A 17,479-nucleotide genomic window follows, 5' to 3' on the forward strand; every position below is an offset into this window, starting at 1 on the left:
GTCAGCCTTTTTGAAAAGGTCCACTGTCTCTTTCTATAAGATATGGGACCCATGGTTGACCCAAATGGCACTCCATCGCTGAATCACCTCATAAAAATAAAAAAAAGCAGCCAAGATAGAACAGAGACCCCAGTAATGGAAACTGAGGAGAAGGGAGGCAATGCCCCCCCCCCTTCCCCCTCTCCCCCCCCTCCTCCTCCACCCTTACCCCCTCTCTTCCTTTTTCTGTTTCTACACTCACGTCGCCCCTGTGGACCCTGGAGGGTCAGGGGAACGTTGAGGCTTTTCCCCGACAAACACCAACAAAAATGAGAAAATCTCGTATTAGGCCAAAATATATCCTGTATTTGTAATGATGTGAAATGTACTAATGCCTAATAAAAAACTTTGAAACAAAGAGGTGAGTTATAAGGTTGGTTGGTATTAAATTAGATGGGATAGCACCGTTAGCAGGAGGGAGGCGTGGGCGAGAGCAGGCGTGGGCGAGAGCAGGCGTGGGCGAGAGCAGGCGTGTGTATGAGCAGGTCCAGGATTAGTGGAGAGATCCCCAGCAGTAAGAGAGAGAGGAGGCGAGGATTTGTGGGGGGCTTTTTATTGAGGGGGGTAGAAGTTGATGGGAAAGAGGTGTGTAAATCCGGAATGGGACCTTTTGCCTCATTGCGAAGGGAAGTGGTCAGGGGGATTCGTGTTAGTATTTGGGGTTAACTTTAATGGGTTTTAGGGTAAGGAGTTAACCGGTTAGTGATTTTAAGGTCAGGGGTCTAATTGGGGTTACGTTTATGGGTATTAGGGTAAGAGGTCCGATTGGGGATTAGGGTAAAGGGTTAAGGTTAGGGATTTTAGGGTAAGGAGTTCGATTGGGGATTAGGGTAAGGGGTTTGGTTAGAGTTTGTAGGGTAAGAGGTTAACAGGTTACTGTTAAGGATTTTAGGGTTAAGGGTCTGATTGGGGATTAGGGCAGGGGAGCGCAATCTTTTTCCCCTGCGCCCATCCTCGCGCCCCCCGCCCCCCCTCTTCGTGCCCAAACGCCCCCCCTCCTCGCGTCCCTGCCTCCTCCTCGCGCCCCCCGCCCCCTCTTCCTGCCCTCTCCCCCTTCTCCTCGCATCCCCCTGCCCCCTCTCCTTGCGCCCCCCTGCCCCCTCTCCTAGTGCCACCCTGCCCCCTCTTCACGCCCCCCTGCCCTCTCTCCTCGCGGGAAGCGGGCAGGGTCTCTGTAACCCCCTGCGCCCCCCACAGAGAATCTCGCGCCCCCCAGTTTGTGCACCCCTTGATTAGGGTAAGGGGGTAAAGAATTTTAGGGTAAAGGGTCTGATTTGGGGCTAGGGTTTTTAGGGTATGGTGTTACGGTATACAGGGTTTTTAGGGTACGGGGTTAAGGTTAGAGACTTGCCACGGCTAGCTGTCCCGTGGCTGATCAGCGTAGGCTAAATGCCGGTGGCGAGATGGCCGTAACGCCCTTGCCCGGTGTAAATAGCGCTGCAGAGCCTGGGTACAAGCATAGGTGGAACATATTTTTGCCCCAGATTGGACCACGTTTATCTTCATACCCCCCCCCCCCCCCCCGCAGGGCGCGATATATCGAGTCCAATTGGAGGCAAATTGCGTTCTTTTCTTCTTGCGTCAGCGTAAGGTCTTTGCTCTGTTTTGCGCCCTTGGCGTCAGTTTTGCGACCCGCTGGTGTCAGTAGGAGTTACATGACGCACAGAGTATAATGAGATATATCACACACTGCGTCACTACCTTGTGTTATTGTGGCAACAAAACCAATCCGCCGGGTTTGTGTTGGCGTAATCTTTCCTGGCGAAGAATTTGCGTCACGCGTAACAAACTGTCTTACATTGACGCAAGCAGAAAATGGGGCAATGCGTCAAAACAAGCGTGTATTTGCCCTTTCTTTCCGTGGATACGCAAGGTGACTGTGTTATGGAGAGAATGGTTTCTGGGGCACGAAATCTGGACCAAAATGATTCAATATTATAAAACGCATAGTAAAAATGATCGTCTTATTTATCATGGAAATCTATGTAAATACTGTATATACGTTTCATATCCTTACAACCAACCTCGCACTGATGAGACCAAGAAGGTGGGAATAGCTGTCTGTGAGCAGGTTTCCTGGCTCTGCACTTCTGTAAAGCAGGCTGTGCTGGGAAGGTTGTGTAATACAGCCAGCACTGTGCTCATTTGCATGTCGTTACCCAGTGGCTGCAGTGGAAGCACTGTATGCTAACAGATAATGGGGAAGGGCAGAGTTGCAACCTGGCTGAGACGTTAGTATTTTTTTATTTCTCTTATAAAAAATGACATCAATGACCATTTTTAAAATGGCAGCAGGGAAATATTGTGAAAGAACGCAACTCCTGTGTGGAGTACTCGTGTGGAGTACTCGTGGGTGTGTGTTTCCGGGTGTACTACACGTTGCAGAATCGGATGGTTCCAGTGATTTTGTGTGTCTCCCCCTCCCCCCCTGCAGGATACTTCCTTCTGCACATTCTGTTCTTCGTGATCAGCCTGATGATCACATTCTGGTTCATTGTCCCGATCCAAGAAGGGAACGGACTTCTGGTTCTGCAGGGCCTCGGTTACACAGTGTAAGACTCTTTCCCGGGGCTTTGGGCAGCTGGTAATTACTGTGTGTGTCTTAGTCACGCGTGCAAGGGAAGCCCCATTGACTCGGTTACAATCGCCAGTGAAGCAGAGTTTAGCGTGTTCTGGTTCCACGGATGTCCCACTTTCTTCCCTCCCCCAATAAGAGGCGCTGACACGTATAAAACGCTACCCTTTATAACGGGTACAGCGGCCACAGCTTTTATTAAACCCCAGCGTATATAAACAGGGTACGAACTGTATTTAACCGCCGGCCCGGGGGATTCCTTGAGCAGCGGCCCTCTTCCTACAGCGTTGTGTCACGTTGCGTTGTCATGGCAACGCATCAACACATGATGTCACGGTGTGATTTAATATCGGGTCTGCATGGCAACGGGACGCTGCGGGAGGAGGGCCACTCCGGAGAAAGTAAGACACCCCCTTTCACCACTCACTCCAATACACACACTTACCTTGGGGTGCGGAGCGGTGGTGCGCCGGTCTGGGGACTCTGCAGCTCTCTCCTCCGGTCGGGAGAAGTTGGATCCCGGCGCCGACAGGATGAGGGAGAGTATTGCAGGTGGTCGGGGAGCCGCAGGCCCGGCCCACTGCACCGGGGCAAGGCAGTTCGCCCGTGTATATAAACGTTATATATATGTGAACCGAACTGTGCCAGTTTGCCCACAGTTTGAGCCCACACATCCACGTGACCCTTCCCCTGCTGGCCGGAAAACCGGCTCGGCTGCTATGGTAATATATACCAACCAGGCATTACGCCATCTGCCCAAAACAACCCAGGGCACCGTCTGGCACCCACCGATACCCCCCGGCAGCTGTGACAAAGATGAATATCGAAACATATTATAAAAAAGGTATACATGGCACATACAAAGAAATGCACAACATATATAACCCACAAGCAACATCCTGACGAGGCCTGTAAACCCGTGAGCAGCACACCACCGAGACAAACAATATTGGTGCTAACCCAAAACAGGGAGGGTGGAGGGGAAAATACTTCTGTAGCTGTTCCAAGGGAAGAGGTACAGCCCCCCCATGGCACCATGTTATATAGCCATGGGGCTATACCAACCCCATGACACTCGCCCCTGCAGAATGACTAGCCAATGCCCACCCAGACGGGGCAGTGGGACCACCACTGTCTTGGCCACCCATGACTAACTGGACGGGTGTGTGGGACTCCCTTGTTTCCCACGTGATCAGATGTAGATATCCGAATCCTTCTTTCGTCCCGCTCTCTTGTTGTAGGCTGGGAATCTCACTCATGGCAACCGTGGTCGTAGCTCAGATCCTGGCCGCTCAGTTCCTGTTTCTCCAAGACAAAATTTCCCCGACGGACAGGAGCAAACCGCTGGCAATCAACAACAGGTGCTATTCACAGCTCGTGAATTCCTCCTCTGCTGGGGGAGAGTAGTATATGCAATAGCTTGGTACAAAAGGCACAGGTCTTTGAAGTGGAAGAGCTTGGTGTAAGACACACTTTGAGCATGTTTCTTTAATGTATCCCAGGCCCAAAACATGTCGTTCTTGTTCAACTAGATCAGGAGTGGCCAACTGCAGTCCTCAAGGGCCATCAACTGGTCAGCTTCTCAGGATATCCCTGCTTCAGCACAGGGGGTGCAGTCTTTGACTGAGTCACTGATTGAGCCACCTGTGTGTTTATCCCTGAAGCAGGGTTATCCTGAGAAGCGGAGCTGCTGGTGGCCCTTGAGGACTAGAGTTGGCTTCTCCTGATTTAAATAGATGGGAAGGGGATCGACCCATCATTTCATAGACTCATGGTCCGTAGATTCCTATCCAAAAGGACAAGTGGTTACTTGAAGAAAGGCTGTTTGTGGCCTGCGACGTTGGATTTCTTTGGACGATGTCCTGAAAAGTAAAATGGAGACTTGAATAAGAATACCGGAGGACATCTTCTGTCCTTTTGGACAGAACTGTACAGATCGCGGGTCTATCGAATGGGGGTCTGCTCCCCTCCAACTATCTACCTTACAGATAACACATAAATACAGTGGCGGATTTCCCATTAGGCCCGGGCCTAGGGCGGCAAAATTTGGGGCAGGCAAGAATGTCCGCCCCCATATACAGACGCCGCGCTCTCAGGCCTATCGGGCGTGATAAGAAGGCACTTGCATGTGGCGGCCGCCTCCTTGCTGCCGCCCTTCTCCTCCCGAATCGCAGCGTCAAATGATTCCATGGCCGTTACCAATGTGATATCACACGGCGTCTCGTTCCCATGGAAACATGACGTTATGACGGAATGATGTTGCGTTACCATGGCAACGCGACACTGTGCGATGTCACGTTGGTGAGGTCCACAGCGTCATCTGACACTGCAATTCGGAAGGAGGGCAGCAGCAAGGAGATCTCACACCCCAGCACAAGTACAATATGATAGTACAACAATTTGATCTCACCGCTCACCTAATTTAGAGTCAATAGTAAAGACTGGTGCATACAGGAGACATATATAGTACCTTTAAAGTACAAAATGATACAGGTATTAATCATCAATACCTGATGCGGAGCGGGGCCTTCAACGGCATGTTCTTGTTACAAATTATTTTTTAACACACACAACCCCTGTAAGCTCAAATCAGCCATATATTTTAATGCAAAAGCATGGCTACTGGTATGTGACGATGTATAAACAATAGACAGAGAACCCCAATGCAACATCCAACATGAAAACTCATATACTTATCTGTTCGTTGCTCATAAGCGGGGGTCACTTAGTTAAACCCTTAGTAGAGGTTCAGAGAACGTTTGCAGAGATAGTGTTAGTACTCGCAGAAAGACATGATCTGCAGGCTTACAAACGCAGTTTCACTCGGTAACCCTCACGTATGAGCAAAGAACAGATAGGTATTTAACTGTACAATTGGTCATGTTGCATGTTCTATTGGGGGGTTCTCTGCCTTTGGTAAGTGAAATAAAAACATCTCTAGAATATAACTTTTACCTCCATGAACCTCGACTATTTTCTGGGGCATTTGTCAAAGTCCAGGTTGCAAAACTGGGTGGGTGCATTTTTATCAAACCGCTGGATCCCATTGGGTGTCAACGGGAATAAATCTGGTGCAGGTTATTTGCCATCGTTTTGAGGCCGGGATACTTTGATAAATTACACCCGTGGTTGGGGGTTCTCTTCGTTCTCTCCTCCGTAGATACACGTTTTATAAATCTCCCACCCTAGTGTTAAAAACCGGACGCTCGCTGGGTCTGCCCGGAGCTAGTTAAACTCATGTACCCCGAGGCTGGGCAGCAATGCGAGGAAGGATTTCTTCAGGGAAAGGGTGGTGGATACGGGGAATAGCCAGCGGAGGTGGTAGGGGTAACACAGTAAGGGAATTCAAACATGCTTGGGATTGACATACGGCTAAATCATAAATAAGAAAGAAAGCCAGAGATCTAATAGGGTCTGAGGTCTTACAGCAGGTGGGAGAAGGGGCAACGAGGTGGGCACATGGCTCTTATCTGGGGTTATATTCTATGTTTCTACCTCTGCCTACGTTGTTTCCCTCACCCCTAGGAGAGCCTTTCAGAACTTCAGCTACTTCTTCATGTTCTACTCGGTTATCATGGGCTTCGGTGCGTGCCTGGTAAGAGTTATACTCAACGTGTTCCTCGGGAGCTGGTTACTGGCGAGGATCGACCGCCCGCTGTTCCCAAGAGGTTACGAGGGCGTTGATATGGGTGCGCATCTAACATGTAACTCTGCAGTGGCGAAATATACTCTCAGCCCCGTGGTTATGTTGAATGATTGTCATGTGGCATGTGTAGAACTGTAGTAGCTCTGCTGGCCCTGAAGAACTGTGGGTTTGCCAGAGGTCAGAACTCATGTCAGCTTGGTGAGAGAGTTCTTCATAAGGTAAAAGTGTTGGAGACTTCATCATTCTCTTCATCGTGTGTAAAATCCAGGTTCACAATGTGATAATGAATCCGCAGATCTCACTCTGTTTACAAATCTGACAATTTGGCACATAGGATTTAAGGAGGGGGGTCTCTGGAGCAGAACCCTGTTCATTTCAGCTCTGGGGACCCCCTGCTTCCGGAGATACTTGCCTCCATAGGGGGTGCCAGTAGCCACTCTGCTCGGCCAGCAGGGTTCACGTAATGGCCGCTTTTCAAGGCTCTCTCGCCCCGCAGGCCAATAGGAAGCCGTGACATTATCAGGTCCAGCATCCTATTGGCACATGCGACGCGTGAGTTTTAAAAACCAGAGTGGAACCCCCTACAAAGATAAGTATCTCTGGAAGCATGGGGTCCCCTGGGGCTGAAATTAATGGGGGTCCGCTCTGGAGACCCTCTGCCTCAATACTATGTTTAAAAAAATAAAAAAAAACTGCAAAAACATACAGTATGTCCGCTCGGATTGCTCCTTTAAAACAAAACAGAGTCAGACTTGGCACACAAAAACAAGAAATGACAGCAAACAAAAACCGTGAAAAAACCCAGTCCCCAGCTAGACCGATGAAAGTCTCTCACCACTCAACAGAATTAGTCACAAAAAGTATCATCATGCAAGCTGGCCACTTCAAACTAAGCTTTAATACATTCAATAATAGCAAACCACCACAATATGGCTTTGTGACAGGGTGAAGTCACTTGGTGAGGAGTATGCCTGGGAAACATACCTGTGACCTGCTGAAACCAGCAGTCAGAGGGTTAACTCTGTTAGAGGTACCTGAGAAAGCAGGGCTGAATTAACACTGCTGCCAGGCAGCTTGATAAGGAGGCTACTGCTGGTAGTAGGTGGGTTCTCTCATTAACCAGAGCTGTCCTGTCCAGGCTGCTGGATCCTGAAAGATTGCCTGAATTCTCTCTTAGGACATGAGTCCCCACCAAACAAGATAAGACATTGTTCTTCTTCTATATACTGTATAAGAATCTGTTATTTCAAGTTGTAACCGGTATAGTCGGCCAACTCGCAGTTACCGTTATACTGTATAGTTAGCGTCCCTACTGTGGAGTAGATGTTCTTTTTATGTTTTGTGTTTGCCTTGAATGGGACGGTGTGCCTAATGTTAATTTGACTGTGGAAAATAAAACCACTGAATTTAAAAGCCTTACCCACTGTTTGGGACTGTTACCGACCACACTGTGTGTTATTACAGCTGATTATTAAGTGCCCAGCTTGCTTGCCGATACGTAATTAGGCTCCAAATAAGCTTATTTTAAATCCTTATTGTCTGTCTTATACAAAGAATGGCACATACACTGTTATTCCAAGAACAGTGATACGCTAAGCCAGGGGAGGCCAACTCCTGTCCTCTTTGGCCACCAACAGACCAGGTATTAGTGATGTCCCTGCTTCAGCACAGGTGACTCAATCAGTGGCTCAGTCAATGACTGAGCCACCGATTGAGCTGCCTGGAGAGTTCTGGAGTTGGCCACTCCTGCTCAAAGCAATAATAAGTATGACCTAGGCCCTGGTAAATACCCCACAATGCCAACCCACCTACATGCTACCAGGAAGTCCTAGCCAACCCCTCCTTTTCCAAGTCTCCATTTGCCATGGAAATCAGGACTATCTTGAGCCAAAAAAAAGGTCACACCAGGACTGGATCAGAATTTCATGTTGACGTGGAGACAATTTGGCAATATCGAGCCTTGCCTCACATGTTGCCAGTTTTAATGCCCGTCTCTTGTTTCCTCTGCAGGGTACAGCACATGGATTGGCATGCTACAGGTTGACTTGTTTCACACCCACCCTGTGGTTCTGTCATTCTGTCACTTTCTTATACAAGACTCGGTAGCCCAGAAAAAGCCAACAAATCCAGGTACCGATCAAAACAGCACAAGGTTGTAATTCACAAAATAATTTCTTGTAGAGGTAGGTCCCATCTAAGACTATGGGACAAATCATTTACTGTAGAGGTGGGTCCTATCTAAGACTATGGGGGCAAATCATTTCTTCTAGATGTGTGTCCTATCTAAGTCTATGGGGAGAAATCGTTTCTTGTAGAGGTGGGTCCCATCTAAGACTATGGGGACAAATCGTTTCTTGTAGAGGTGGGTCCCATCTAAGTCTATGGGGAGAAATCGTTTCTTGTAGAGGTGGGTCCCATCTAAGACTATGGGGACAAATCGTTTCTTGTAGCGGTGGGTCCCATCTAAGACTATGGGGGCAAATCGTTTCTTGTAGAGGTGGTGTAAGAGATGTGTGCAGAAGTATGCAATGGAGACCGTTTTTAAGGTGAAATTAAAATAAGGCTTTATTGCGCCTGTCCCTTTTAACACAGCAAAACATATGAAAACAACAAACGCCTGGACCTGTTTAAGGGCTAACTTACTTCCCCAGTCCCTTTCTCCAGGGCTGGAGGGATAATCCCATTACCACCTTATTCCCCAAAGTCTCAAGAGATAACTTAAAGCAGGTGGCCCTTCATGTCAGTCTCTGGTAGGTTCCTGGGTCCCCTGTGTCCAGGAATATAGGTCTTTGGGTGTCTTGATCTCAGCAGAGTCTTTCTGCTCAAGACCTCTTTCCTCTGGTCAATCTCCCTTCCTGTCTCAGAGGCAGGGGGTAATCAGCCAGGGGGTGTTGGTTAATTGTCTACCAGCAGTTAACCACCACACTGCTGGATTAGAGGCACATTTTTGAACAGGGATAAGTCCCCTGTTACAGGTGGGTCCCATCTAAGACTATAGAGACAAATCATTTCTTGTAGAGGCCCATGAAATACTATGAGGATTGTAAAATCTCTTTTCTTCTTCTAAAATGCATACATTTCAGCACTTTTTGACATATCGAAATTTTATTCTTCAAATTAACTTACAGGCATATGGTATTTACATCAAGATGACATGCGTCCACCTAGATAGTGTTGTGGAGGGTTTTTCTTCTCTGGTGACTCTCTCTAAACTTGATCTCGACTAGTTTCTTATACACAAAGCATTACATACGTAGGCATATCCCATTCCAAGTGTATTCCCTACAAGTAGAGATGGGCAAGTTATTGGGAGCGGATTTGGATCCCCAGCAGATTGGCTGGTTCCTTTGGTCCATAGATTTCCTTAGATCAATCTTAAAAAGGGCGATTCACCTTGAGCGTAATTTTTTATTATTATTTTCAATCCGATCCACGGATTCCGCAAGTCGTTGGCAGATTCAACAAAATTCTCCCACGGATTGCTGAATCTGCAAATCTGTCACCGGGTCGTATCCGATGCCGGTTTTTGATTAACCCGCACGGTTGGAAACTGGAACAATTCCGTTGGCTCATTTTACACCGCGGAACTGTTTTTTTTTTGGTGGGGGGGGAGGAGGGGGGGCTTGAAATCAGCTAAAATCTGGGAAACGGGGTCGCCCGTCTCTACTTACAAGGACCCTACCAGATCTTTTGTCTGACATTCTTTGAATATCTTCTTACATACAAGGAATTCAACTTTCTACTCCAAAGAACTATCTTCTAGAGAGCTAACTCAGCAGCTGTCACATCATCTATTCAAATATACACTATTTTTGGGAGGGGGAGGAAGGCTAGAATTCGTCCAATTTCCCAAAAATTGCCGGCGATCTCCGTGCGCATGCGCAGTGCCGAGGTCTCGGCGCGCATTCTTAACACTGGAAGGACCAAAACTGGTGTCTTCCCAACCCCATGGAGCTGATAAAAGACATCTCACTAACCGCATGCTTCCCTCCAGGATAACAGAGCTGACCCACATATTTCTCCCGCAGACGGACTCCAGGAATGCAGGCGAAAGCAGTGGAGAACCAAATGGCACTTGGCTTATACCCTGGTCAACAACCCAGCACTGATCCTGAGCAGGAAGCAAAGCTGCGGCCTTGCAGCCTCATTCCCTCAGAGTCAGGAGGCGCTGGAACGGTTACTGATCGCAACTGTGCGCTCCCGCAAATAGACACAGGAGGGGAAGGACGGGGGAGGATCCGTGAAAACGGACAGCCGGGGAGAAAGCGACCGGGTCTAAATGTAGACGTGATACGGATGAACGGCAAGGAAGCCGGAAAAGGGCGCCAGCCAGTTGGCTTGTAAGACGGCACTGGGATGGGTTTCAGAGGAATAATGCAGTGGACAGGACACAAATAACTGAGACATTTCCTGACAAAATATATATTATGGGGTTCAAAATGTACCTTACCTGCACTGGTCAGGTGTTCACTCCTCCACGGAGGGGGCAGGAAAGACCACGACTGCTGCACAACCTCTCGAAGCATAGCTGTGCTTCCCGAAGCGGCGCCCCACAAAGTCTTGCCCAGCGCTATGCAAGGCATTGTGGGGCTTTGGGAAGCAGAGCGGTGATTTGGAGGTTCGGTAGCAGCAGCGGGATCTCAGCGCCACACGTCACCGGCAATTTCCGCCTGTACCCTGGTGATTGAATGAGTTTTTCAAGCTCTGTATGTTGTTACTGGAGGGCAAGACGGGAAAAGAAGAATGACTTAAAGTTCAACTTTGACTAGAAGAGATCCACCCATATCACCTGTACGATGTGGCAGGAAATGGGAGGTTACACGTAGCGCAAGTCCGCTCTTCGACTTTATGAACGTTAACAGAAAATGTGTGTGGTGACCAGTTACCCCAGCTGCCCAACCAGGTAGAGAAGATCTGAACGGCTCCTCGTCCATGTGTCCTTACCCGGGGTCCATGAAACACATGGACATGTAATACCCTCTTGTACTACACTAGGTATTTTTAAAATCCCAGTAAATTGGATCTCTTCTGTAAGGGTGCAATGTCTGTGACGATATGGGCAGTAAGGCTCTAAAGGGGAAACCCAGCCACTGCCCTATTGTCTGGATGAATATACGGGGTTTTCCTGTATATACATCCTATTGTGGCTCATCTGGCCAAATATATTAAGTGAATGTATGTGTAAACCTTTTGTTTTTTTTTCTGTGTGTAATGATGTAACTGCAAGCATAAAAATGTGTTTTAATGCATAGTCACAGCCTCTGGACATGCAGGGCTGAGAAACCCTTTATTCAGTCCTCATGTCTGGAGAAATGGCTATTGCTGGGAATGGAGGGGGAGGGGTGTGTACTCAGCCCTTGGGAACTGTGACTGAGGGCAGGACCATTGTTCAGCTCAGACTCGGAGTCATCAATCTCCACATCAGGTATCCAGCTGAAACTTGACCCTGAGGTTTTAAGACCCAACTGACTCGGGTCTCAGTGGTTGGTTAGTTTGAATTTCCCACAGCCCTGATTGTCTCTGTGATTGGCCCACGTTGCATCCGTGCTGTGATTGGTCCCAGGCGCAGTATCCACTCACATTTTCTCACCTGCCTTAAATTCAATGGCGGATTTTTTTCCCTTTGTTTTTTTTCTGTACTTATTGTTAAAAATAGGTCACAGGTCATTCAAACCTTTGTGCATTTCTGTAGGGCCCACGGTAGATATTCTGTAAGCTTTTACGTGACTGTGTATCGTACAACGATCCAATGTTGTAGTCTTTGTGTTTCTGTGACCTAGAAAATAAACGATTTGAAAAAAACCTGTATTTAAATTTTTTACTTTCAAACCCGAACTGTTGGAAATCCTAAATGAAACCTCTAAACCTGAAATCACATCTGGAATTTGCGCACAAAATATGATTGAGATTTAATATATTTCATATTAAATATGATACAACAAAATATATATATATAAGTGTTAGAGCCACCAGACCGACATAGGTTTGAAGTGGTAAATACATTTACTCGAGAGATTCCAGACCTGTGGCACACACTCACTGGCTATAGCCGGCCGCCTAACCATCCCATGAGTCGTATTATAATAAAATAAAAACTAAATATAATGATAAATAAATATAAGAATTGTTTTCTCGCGGCCTTAATGTTAAAGTAGAACCCTTTTCGAGGGCATCATATGGCACAATTTAAGGCCGATCCGGTAAATGCTAACCACTTTGAATAAAAAATAACCTGAAAAAGAGGGCCCGGGCATGTTGGTCACAGAAGTAGTCATACCTAGCAGCTCTCGAACCCACCTTGTTAACCACATTTAGACTTGGCCCAGTGCTCCACAGACATTGGGCTCTTTCCCCCCATGTTGATCACGTTGGAGGGTGCACTCCCCACCCACGCAAGCCTACCGATGGCCTTGAATGTTATAGGGACAAATCGTTTCTTGTAGAGGTGGGTCCCATCTAAGACTATGGGGACAAATTGTTTCTTGTAGAGGTGGGTCCCATCTAAGACTATGGGGACAAATCGTTTCTTGTAGAGGTGGGTCCCATCTAAGACTATGGGGACAAATCGTTTCCTGTAGAGGTGGTTTAAGAGATGTGTGCAGAAGTATGCAATGGAGACCGTTTTTAAGGTGAAATTAAAATAAGGCTTTATTGCGCCTGTCCCTTTTAACACAGCAAAACATATGAAAACAACAAACGCCTATCCCTGTTTAAGGGCTAACTTACTTCCCCAGTCCCTTTCTCCAGGGCTGGAGGGATAATCCCATTACCACCTTATTCCCCAAAGTCTCAAGAGATACCTTAAAGCCGATGGCCCTTCATGTCAGTCTCTGGTAGGTTCCTGGGTCCCTTGTGTCCAGGAATATAGGTCTTTGGGTGTCTTGATCTCAGCAGAGTCTTTCTGCTCAAGACCTCTTTCCTCTGGTCAATCTCCCTTCCTGTCTCAGAGGCAGGCTTTTTCTGACACCTCTAATCGGCCAGGTGGTGTTGGTTAATTGTCTTCCAGCAGTTAACCACCACACTGCTGGATTAGAGGCACATTTTTGAACAGGGATAAGTCCCCTGTTACAGGTGGGTCCCATCTAAGACTATAGAGACAAATCATTTCTTGTAGAGGCCCATGAAATACTATGAGGATTGTAAAATCTCTTTTCTTCTTCTAAAATGCATACATTTCAGCACTTTTTGACACATCGAAATTTTATTCTTCAAATTAACTTACAGGCATATGGTATTTACATCAAGATGACATGCGTCCTCCTAGATAGTGTTGTGGAGGGTTTTTCTTCTCTGGTGACTCTCTAAACTTGATCTCGACTAGTTTCTTATACACAAAGCATTACATACGTAGGCATATCCCATTCCAAGTGTATTCCCTACAAGTAGAGATGGGCAAGTTATTGGGAGCGGATTTGGATCCCCAGCAGATTGGCTGGTTCCTTTGGTCCATAGATTTCCTTAGATCAATCTTAAAAAGGGCGATTCACCTTGAGCGTAATTTTTTATTATTATTTTCAATCCGATCCTCGGATTCCGCAAGTCGTTGGCAGATTCTTCAAAATCCTCCCACGGATCGCTGAATCTGCAAATCTGTCAGCGGGTCGTATCCGATGCCGGTTTTTGATTAACCCGCACGGTTTGAAACTGGAACAATTCCGTTGGCTCATTTTACACCACGGAACTGTTTTTTTTTGGGGGGGGGGGGGGCTTGAAATCAGCTAAAATCTGGGAAACGGGGTCGCCCGTCTCTACTTACAAGGACCCTACCAGATCTTTTGTCTGACATTCTTTGAATATCTTCTTACATACAAGGAATTCAACTTTCTACTGCAAAGAACTATCTTCTAGAGAGCTAACTCAGCAGCTGTCACATCATCTATTCAAATATACACTATTTTTGGGAGGGGGAGGAAGGCTAGAATTCGTCCAATTTCCCAAAAATTGCCGGCGATCTCCGTGCACATGCGCAGAGCCGAGGTCTCGGCGCGCATGCGCAGGGAAAGCAGCGTGTCCGGCCTGCTGCCTGTAGGCCCACTCCGCCCTGCTCCCAACGTGGAACGGAGGGGAAGCGCCGTGGCGAGCCCACGTCCGTCAACCCAACTTCCCCCGCCTCCTGCCCCGGGCGCAGCCGCGGAATTAGCCCACCAGTCTCTCCCCCCTCACCCGAGCCTACCTCCAGCCCCGGGCAGCAGAAGGGTGAGCGTCTGGTGGGGCAAGGAAGCAGCACCAACCCGGTCAAGGTCTGTCACCCACCAGGCAGTCACTCACCCAGTCACTCACTCTCACCCACCCACCCCACCCAGGCAGTCAATCAGGCACCCACCCAGTCACTCACTCACCCACACATCCAGTCACCCACCCACCAACCCAGTTACTCAGCCAGCAACCCAGTCACTCTGCCACCCACCCACCAAGTCACTCAGCCACCCACCCAGTCACTCAGCCACCCAAAGTCACTCAGCCAGACACCCAGCCAGCCACCCACCCAGTCACTCAGCCAGAGGTCACTCAGCCAGCCAAGCCAGCCACCCACCTGCCCACCCAGTCACTCAACCACCCATCCACTCAGTCACCAACTCAGCAACCCAATAACCCACCAGTCACTCACCCACCCACCCAGTCATTCAGTCACCCAACCACTCACCCAGTCACTCACCCACCCAGGCAGTCAATCACCCACCCACCCAGGCAGTCAGTCAAGGCAGGCAGTCACCCACCCACCCAGGCAGTCAGTCAAGGCAGGCAGTCACCCACCCACCCAGGCAGTCAGTCAAGGCAGGCAGTCACCCACCCAGGCACAGTCACCTGTCTTTTGTTGAAAATATAAATATAAACAGATTGCATTGTAATGTTTTTTTCCGTATTACAATAAGAAGAAAACAGTTAAGTAAAAGTTGCGCGCTAAAAAATATTTTTTCGCAGTAGGTGCACTATGGGATGGGGGATGGGGGGTGGGGGGGCTCTGCTCCTTTCATTTGTCCCGGGCCCCATGATTTCTGTTGGCGGCCCTGGTAGCCTCGCATGTTTGGTATTTCATTCTTAACACTGGAAAGACCAAAACTGGTGTCTTCCCAACCCCATGGAGCTGATAAAAGACATCTCACTAACCGCATGCTTCCCTCCAGGATAACAGAGCTGACCCACATATTTCTCCCGCAGACGGACTCCAGGAATGCAGGCGAAAGCAGTGGAGAACCAAATGGCACTTGGCTTATACCCTGATCAACAACCCAGCGCTGATCCTGAGCAGGAAGCAAAGCTGCGGCCTTGCAGCCTCATTCCCTCAGAGTCAGGAGGCGCTGGAACGGTTACTGATCGCAACTGTGCGCTTCCGCAAATAGACACAGGAGGGGAAGGACGGGGGAGGATCCGTGAAAACGGACAGCCGGGGAGAAAGCGACCGGGTCTAAATGTACACGTGATACGGACGAACGGCAAGGAAGCCAGAAAAGGGCGCCAGCCAGTTGGCTTGTAAGACGGCACTGGGATGGGTTTCAGAGGAATAGTGCAGTGGACAGGACACAAATAACTGAGACATTTCCTGACAAAATTTATATTATGGGGTTCAAATGTACCTTACCTGCACCGGTCAGGTGTTCACTCCTCCACAGAGGGGGCAGGAAAGACCACGACTGCTGCACAACCTCTCGAAGCATAGCTGTGCTTCCCGAAGCGGCGCCCCACAAAGTCTTGCCCAGCGCTATGCAAGGCATTGTGGGGCTTTGGGAAGCAGAGCGGTGATTTGGAGGTTCGGTAGCAGCAGCGGGATCTCAGCGCCACACGTCACCGGCAATTTCCGCCTGTACCCTGGTGATTGAATGAGTTTTTCAAGCTCTGTATGTTGTTACTGGAGGGCAAGACGGGAAAAGAAGAATGACTTAAAGTTCAACTTTGACTAGAAGAGATCCACCCATATCACCTGTACGATGTGGCAGGAAATGGGAGGTTACACGTAGCGCAAGTCCGCTCTTCGACTTTATGAACGTTAACAGAAAATGTGTGTGGTGACCAGTTACCCCAGCTGCCCAACCAGGTAGAGAAGATCTGAACGGCTCCTCGTCCATGTGTCCTTACCCGGGGTCCATGAAACACATGGACATGTAATACCCTCTTGTACTACACTAGGTATTTTTAAAATCCCAGTAAATTGGATCTCTTCTGTAAGGGTGCAATGTCTGTGACGATATGGGCAGTAAGGCTCTAAAGGGGAAACCCAGCCACTGCCCTATTGTCTGGATGAATATACGGGGTTTTCCTGTATATACATCCTATTGTGGCTCATCTGGCCAAATATATTAAGTGAATGTATGTGTAAACCTTTTGTTTTTTTTCCTGTGTGTAATGATGTAACTGCAAGCATAAAAATGTGTTTTAATGCATAGTCACAGCCTCTGGACATGCAGGGCTGAGAAACCCTTTATTCAGTCCTCATGTCTGGAGAAATGGCTATTGCTGGGAATGGTGGGGGAGGGGTGTGTACTCAGGCCTTGGGAACTGTGACTGAGGGCAGGACCATTGTTCAGCTCAGACTCGGAGTCATCAATCTCCACATCAGGTATCCAGCTGAAACTTGACCCTGAGGTTTTAAGACCCAACTGACTCGGGTCTCAGTGGTTGGTTAGTTTGAATTTCCCACAGCCCTGATTGTCTCTGTGATTGGCCCACGTTGCATCCGTGCTGTGATTGGTCCCAGGCGCAGTATCCACTCACATTTTCTCACCTGCCTTAAATTCAATGGCGGATTTTTTTCCCTTTGTTTTTTTTCTGTACTTTTTGTTAAAAATAGGTCACAGGTCATTCAAACCTTTGTGCATTTCTGTAGGGCCCACGGTAGATATTCTGTAAGCTTTTACGTGACTGTGTATCGTAGAACGATCCAATGTTGTAGTCTTTGTGTTTCTGTGACCTAGAAAATAAACGATTTGAAAAAAAAACTGTATTTAAATTTTTTACTTTCAAACCCGAACTGTTGGAAATCCTAAATGAAACCTCTAAACCTGAAATCACATCTGGAATTTGCGCACAAAATATGATTGAGATTTAATATATTTCATATTAAATATGATACAACAATATATATATATATATATATATGTGTCAATACTTTGAGGTACTCCAGCAACAATAGGGAATTCAGGTAATCGAGGTGCTGATATACACATCTGGGCACGTAATACTGATAACACAAAATACTGTGTAGACATTTGTAGGAGATATGC

At 47.9% G+C, this 17,479-nt stretch overlaps 1 protein-coding gene across 2 annotated transcripts in view; it reads left to right on the forward strand.

Annotated features, from left to right (window-relative positions):
* The window catches only part of LOC142469132 (stimulated by retinoic acid gene 6 protein-like), a 105,149-nt gene extending 87,990 nt beyond the window's left edge, over window positions 1–17,159 (forward strand). Inside the window, exons 14-18 of one of the 2 annotated variants that reach the window (XM_075576065.1) lie at window positions 2,474–2,591; window positions 3,856–3,975; window positions 6,140–6,303; window positions 8,271–8,390; window positions 15,420–17,159. In XM_075576065.1, the coding sequence (XP_075432180.1) occupies window positions 2,474–2,591; window positions 3,856–3,975; window positions 6,140–6,303; window positions 8,271–8,390; window positions 15,420–15,601 (704 nt within the window). In that variant the 3' untranslated portion in view covers window positions 15,602–17,159. Of the gene's footprint in view, window positions 1–2,473; window positions 2,592–3,855; window positions 3,976–6,139; window positions 6,304–8,270; window positions 8,391–10,288; window positions 12,030–15,419 lie in introns of those variants that run through there. The other variant, XM_075576064.1, reaches the window with a different exon arrangement.
* The last annotated feature ends 320 nt before the right edge of the window (window positions 17,160–17,479 follow it).

Source organism: Ascaphus truei, chromosome 18 (assembly GCF_040206685.1).
Source record: "Ascaphus truei isolate aAscTru1 chromosome 18, aAscTru1.hap1, whole genome shotgun sequence".
NCBI lineage: Eukaryota > Metazoa > Chordata > Amphibia > Anura > Ascaphidae > Ascaphus > Ascaphus truei.